Genomic DNA, 6,335 nt, shown 5'->3' with positions numbered 1-6,335 from the left:
TGGTACTAAGAGTAGCTGTAGATAATATTACATCTGTGGGATGATTATTGGTAATTTTTTCTCTAATGATAAAAATTTTATTTGTGAAGAAGTTCATGAAGTCATTACTAGTTAACGTTAAAGGGATGGTTGGCTCAAAAGAGCTCTGACTGTTTGTCAGCCTGGCTACAGTGCTGAAGAGAAACCTGGGGTTGTTCTTATTTTCTTCAATCAGTGATGAATAGTAAGATGTTCTGGCTTTGCGGAGGGCTTTCTTATAAAGCAGCAAACTATTTCTCCAGGCTAAATGATGATCCTCTAAATTTGTAACACGCCATTTCCTCTCCAGATTACGAGTCATCTGCTTTAGGGTACGTGTTTGAGAATTATACCACAGAGTCAGGTACTTCTGATTAGAGACCTTAGTTTTCACAGGAGCTACAGTATCCAGAGTCGTACGTAGTGAGGAGGTGAAATTATTAACAAAAGATAATCGACCTCTGTTGGGGTAGCGTTCAGATAGCTGCTCTGCTCTGTGTTGGTACAGGGCATTGAAGATGATAACAGTGGGTGGATTATATTCTTAAACTTAGTTACAGCGCTTTCAGAAAGACATCTACTGTGATAAAGTCTACTCTCCACCGCTGTGTAATCAATTATTGTAAATGTAAATGTTATCAGGAAATGATCAGACAGGAGAGGGTTTTCAGGAAACACTGTTAAATGTTCAGTTTCTACGCCATATGTTAAAACAAGATCTAGAGTGTGATTAAAGTGGTGGGTGGGTTCTTTTACATTTTGAGAGAAGCCAATTGAGTCTAATAACAGATTAAATGCCATGTTGAGGCTGTCCTTTTTAGCATCTACATGGATGTTAAAATCACCCACAATAATTATTTTATCTGAGTTGAGAACTAAATTAGATATAAAGTCTGAGAAATCAGACAGAAACTCTGTGTAAGGCCCAGGTGGACGATAGATGATAACAAGTAAGACTGGTTTCTGAGTTTTACAGCTGGGGTGGACAAGGCTAAGCATCAGGCTTTCAAATGAATTAAAAGTCTGTCTTGGTCTTTCATTAATTAATAGGCTGGTGTGAAAAATTGCTGCCACACCGCCCCCTCGGCCTGTGCTTCGAGATTTCTGGTAGTTAGAATGACTCGGGGGTGTTGATTCATTTAAACTAACATAATCATCCTGCTGCAACCAGGTTTCTGTAAGGCAGAGTAAATCAATTTGTTGATCAATTATTAAGTCATGTACTAACAGAGACTTGGAGGAGAGAGACCTAATATTTAATAATCCACATTTCACTGTTTTACTCTTTGGTTCAGATGTGGATACTTTATTGTTCTTTCTTTGTAATTGTTTATGTTTAAGTTGTTTGTTGCTGGTTTTTAGTTTGTTTTTTGTCTGTTTGGGAGCTGACACAGTCTCTATGGAGATGGGTTTTTGGGGGGGTAGCAGGAGGAGAGAAGCTGCAGAGAGGCGTGTAAGACTGCAACTCTGCTTCCTGGTCCCAACTCTGAATAGTCATATTTTGGGGGGTTTAATAAATTTGTCCATATTTCTAGAAATGAGAGCTGCTCCATCCAAAGTGGGATGGATGCCGTCTCTCCTAACAAGACCAGGTTTCCTCCAGAAGGTTTGCCAATTATCTATGAAGCCCACATCGTTTCTGGGACACCACTCAGACAGCCAGCAATTTAAGGAGAACATGCGGCTAAACATGTCACTCCTGGTCTGATTGGGGAGGGGACCAGAGAAAACTACAGAGTCCCACATTGTTTTGGCAAAGTTGCACACCGATTCAATATTGATTTTAGTGACCTCCGATTGGCGTAACCGGGTGTCATTACTGCCGACGTGAATTATGATCTTACTGAATTTACGTTTACCCTTAGCCAGCAGTTTTAAATTTCCTTCAATGTCGCCTGCTCTGGCCCCTGGAAGACAATTGGCTATGGTTGCTGGCGTCTCTAGCTTCACATGTCTGAGAACAGAATCACCAATTACCAGAGTTTGACCCCCGGCGGGTGTGTCGCCGAGTGGGGAAAAACGGTTAGACACATGAACGGGTTGGTGGTGTACCTGGGGCTTCTGTTTAGGACTATGCTTCCTCCTCACCGTCACCCAGCCGCCCTCTTTCCCCAGCTGCTTGGGATCTGCCGGGGAACAGCTAGCGGGGCCTACGCTATCTTCGGCTGCACCAGCTACAGGGGGCTGGCTAGCTATGGGTGAATGAAGGGTGCGAAGCCGAGTCTCCAATTCAGTAATCCTGGCCTCCAGAGCTGCAAATATGCTACATTTGTTACAGATATCATTACTGCTAAAGGAGGCCGAGGAGTAACTAAACATCTGACACAATGAGCAAGAAAGTGCAGGAGGGAGAGGTGAAGTAGCCATGGTGCTAACGAGTCGGCTACGAGCTAAGCTAAGCTAAGCTAGCGAAACAGTACAGAGACAGTGAGTGAATACTTTGGCTATAAATTAGGTAGTGAGTACATAGAAAGTGTGCTTCGGATGAAGCACGTGAAGATTATACTATGAAAAAGAATGCATTTAAAAGTTGTTAATTAAATTGCTAAGCAAATAAGCTACTCAGAAACACCACTGTGTTTGAGCAGGAACAGGAAGTGATACTCTACCGCAGAGCGAGCGAACACCAAGTGACCAAGACAAGAACCCACAGACTTGAAAACTCCTTTGACCCACACGCCATCAGACTGTTTAACTCCTCTCTGGAGGGGAGACGCCCGAGGGCGAGCGTCTGGTGGCCGGCCTTACGGTGTGTTCACACCGAACGCGATGGGCGCGTGAAAAAAGCCCCAAACGCCCCTAACTTGACGCGTGCACATTCGCACTCTCTACGCGTGTCCAAGAAAAATCCATCGCGCCCCAAAATATCATATTTTAACGCGCGTGAACCGGAAATGTGGGAGGGATGTGGGAGGAAGTTTTGCAAGACCGGTATCTTTGCAAGATGGCAGCTGTCGAGCTAGCGCTTGAAGAGAGAGTCTCCCTTCTCTATTTACTGTGGAGAGCAGAGTAGCGGCGTAAAGGACATCCTTGCCGTACCTGGGTCCATCAGGTCCTCCAGAGGCGTGAGCAGTTTGGTGAGTTTCACCACTTGCTCCAGGAGCTGCGCCTGGATGACGGACGATTCCAGCGCTATCACCGTCATTCACTCGGCCAGTTTGAGGACCTGCTGTCCCGCGTCGGTCCCAGAATCGCCCGCCTAGACACCAATTACAGGTGCTCAATCCCACCTGCAGAGCGCCTGTCCGTCTGCCTGAGGTTAGTAAAAGTGTTTAATACGGTAGTCCTTTATTGATACCTGTGCTAATATATGCTAAACCATCCATTTATACACTGCTAACATGGATGTGCTATGCTAACAGTGAATGCTGTCGGTGTTTACTGAAAGCAAACTGTTGTACAGAGACGACTGTTTATAATATTTCTAGTGATACTCAGAAGCTCTCATCAAGTCCCGATTTAATTCGATTTATGCTGTTATCAGTGTTTGCATGATAGCATGGCTGTGGTGTCACATCAATGTATGCGCTCGGTGTTTGCTGATATCAAACTGTAGCATTAGCACCACTGAGTTAACCTTGTAGTGATACTCACTCCTTTTTATTTAGAACTGGTTTAATTCTGGGATAGTTGAATATTTGTATATAATCCCTGCAGCTGTCAGACTCTATAGCAGGGGTCACCAGCCTTTATTAAAACAGAGTTAGATAAAACTGTGAACAGTTTGGTTCATCTTTAGTTACATGGTTCTATCTTGATAAGCTATGTCTTATCACAGATTAATTTTTCAAAAATATTAATGATTTAAGCAAGGAAAGGGCTACATGTCAACATACAACTCTTTATTTCTATTAATGTCTCACTTCATTCCTACCTGATTGACATGTTTAGGAATTATGAGTGATTGGCTCACTGTAGTTGTGAAAGTTGCTACCAATCAAATTATGATATGTTAAAGTTAAAACAAAACACAACTGTTTTAGATATGATCTAATATACATTTTGTAATTATCCTTATAATTACAAAATGTTTTATGTAAGATTTAAGTTTTGTGATTTAAATCTGACATCACAAAAGTATTTTGGAATTTGAATAATGTATTTTGTAACTGCAGTACACATAATACTGATTTTGAACAATTTTGTCCAGGTTCCTTGTCACCGCGGACTCCTTCAGCACCAAGCGTTCAGTTACAGAGTCGGTGTGTCCACGGTGAGCCAAATCACCCCCCAGGCAGCGACGGCCACCTGGGACTGTCTAGTGGACGACTTCATGGCTGTGCCTTCACCTGGAGACTGGCGGTCCATCACAGAGGGATTCCAGGAGCGCTGGAACTTTCCTCTGTGCTGTGCAGCTCTGGATGGGAAGCACGTCCAGACAAAGGCGCCCCATATATCATATAGGAGACACACACATTGATATACACTAAATATTTATTTCATTTATTTTTTGTGGTGCCCAAATTTATGGACCTGCCTGATTTTGTTTAAACAATTATTGCACACTTTCTGTAAATCCAGTAAACTTCTTTTCACTTCTCAAATATCACTGTGTGTGTCTCCTGTATGATATTTAACTGACATTTTTTATTGTAACAACCAACGATTTATACAGGAAAATGATGTCTATTAACAAGGTTGCCCAAACCTTTGCATCTCACTGTATTAGTATATTTTGTCATTAGTATAATATGAAATAAATTCTACATGTGTCAAGTCGTGTGCCAACATTTGCTGTGTAGTAGAACTGAGACATTAGTCATTATAAAAATTTATTTGAAATAATATTAAAAGTCTCAAACAGAAAAACATTAAACATAAATATATAAAATATAAGTATTTACAGAGAGACAGGAATAAAAAGGACCAGCTGCTCTCCAGAGCAGGAACATGGCTGAGGAGGAAATGCTCCATTGGAGACTGGCGTGGCCTCTTCAGGGACTTCAGGATGGCCAGCTCCACCGCCGATGGAACGTCCTGGGACCCGTCCCTCATCTGCCTCGGAGCCGTCCTCCCCTGTGGGCCTGTAAAAAAGCACAAAACACAAAGAAATGAGAAGGCTGCTACTAGATTTTAATTTCAACATTGAAAAAAACAAACAAAACAAAAACAGGATATAATCAGATTGGTTGTAGATATTTAAGGTGATCACAAGGCAATCCCACTGACTAAAAAGGTATCAGTGCTTGCTGTACATACCTGTGGGTGCAGCAGCAGGAGCTCAGGGACTGGGGAGCCAGGAGAAGCAACAGGGGATGCTCTGCTTCAGAATCAGTTGGCTCTATCAATACAGTATTAAATGTTAACATGTTGAATATAATAATCATAGAGTAGACAGTGGTCCCTCATTTATTGCAGCAGGGGTTCTCAGAATAACTAGCCCCTGGTCACGCACTTTATACACTGTTTTCCCCACACACATGAACATTGGTCACAGTTCTCACAATTGATTCTCAAAGTGCAAACCTTTGTAGATTGAAAAAAAGGTAAAAGTATTATTATGCCGTGTTTTGTCTTCATCTGCCTGCCACTTTCGTGCGCCTTTTTCCCTCGCGGTGCAGGTGTCTATTTCCGAATGAGGGTCGTAGTTATGGGTGTTTTTGTGCTGTTTTTTCTATTGGACGTGATAGTTATCAAAACCAAACATGATAAATTTGGCAAGCGCAGGAGACACGACACGAAGGAGATTTGTCAATCAGGCTGCAGAATGCAATGCTGTACGGTGCAAAAAAAAGAATAGAAAAAGAAAATCAGCGAAAAAGCAAAGCAGTGACGGATGAACAGCGGGACCACTGTGTGCTGTTTATTAATAAACAAAATATATTCCTAAATGACAACATGCATAAAAGCAGAATGGTATTTGTATGTCAGAGGGAAAATAGCAGTGGCTTGCTAGCTTTTGTGCGGCTTCCCCGGGTCAGTGAAAACTTTAGAGAAAACTTAAGAGAAATGAATGAACTTACCAGATTGCCCGATCTCTTCACATATCTTCCTCCAAGCTCGGTCCTTTATATTCCTGTCTCGGTACAGAAAGCAGCTGGTGTCGTAGAGCTCCGGGTTGTTTGCTACCGCATTGATTAGCCTTCCTTCCATTGAAGTATGAAAGGCTTTGGCTGGATCTGCCCCTTTGACCTAGGTAACAGCCACGTCACCAAGCTCCTGATTGGTTGTCGCGGCGCGATTTGACGCTGGAGTTCAGATTTTTCCAACTCGAGCGGTAGACGCGAAACGCGCGTATGCACAAAATGCAACACAAAAACTCACACGCGTTTTTTTTTTCGCGAGTCAAACGCCTGAAACGCGCTACACTGACGCGC

General features: G+C 42.7%; 1 protein-coding gene across 1 annotated transcript; it reads right to left on the bottom strand.

Annotated features, from left to right (window-relative positions):
* Positions 1 to 1,530: 1,530 nt before the first annotated feature.
* LOC120745803 lies at positions 1,531 to 2,385 on the bottom strand (the record flags this gene model as incomplete). Its single annotated transcript, XM_040050960.1, has 1 exon — positions 1,531 to 2,385. A coding segment is annotated over exon 1 (855 nt), but the record flags the coding sequence as incomplete, so codon positions are not given.
* Between the last annotated feature and the right edge of the window lie 3,950 nt (positions 2,386 to 6,335).

Source organism: Simochromis diagramma, unplaced genomic scaffold (genome assembly GCF_900408965.1).
Source record: "Simochromis diagramma unplaced genomic scaffold, fSimDia1.1 OVJJ01000131.1, whole genome shotgun sequence".
NCBI classification, from domain to species: Eukaryota; Metazoa; Chordata; class Actinopteri; order Cichliformes; family Cichlidae; genus Simochromis; species Simochromis diagramma.
The sequence above is the reverse complement of the archived record's forward strand: the minus strand, read 5'-3'. Positions and strand labels throughout refer to the sequence as shown.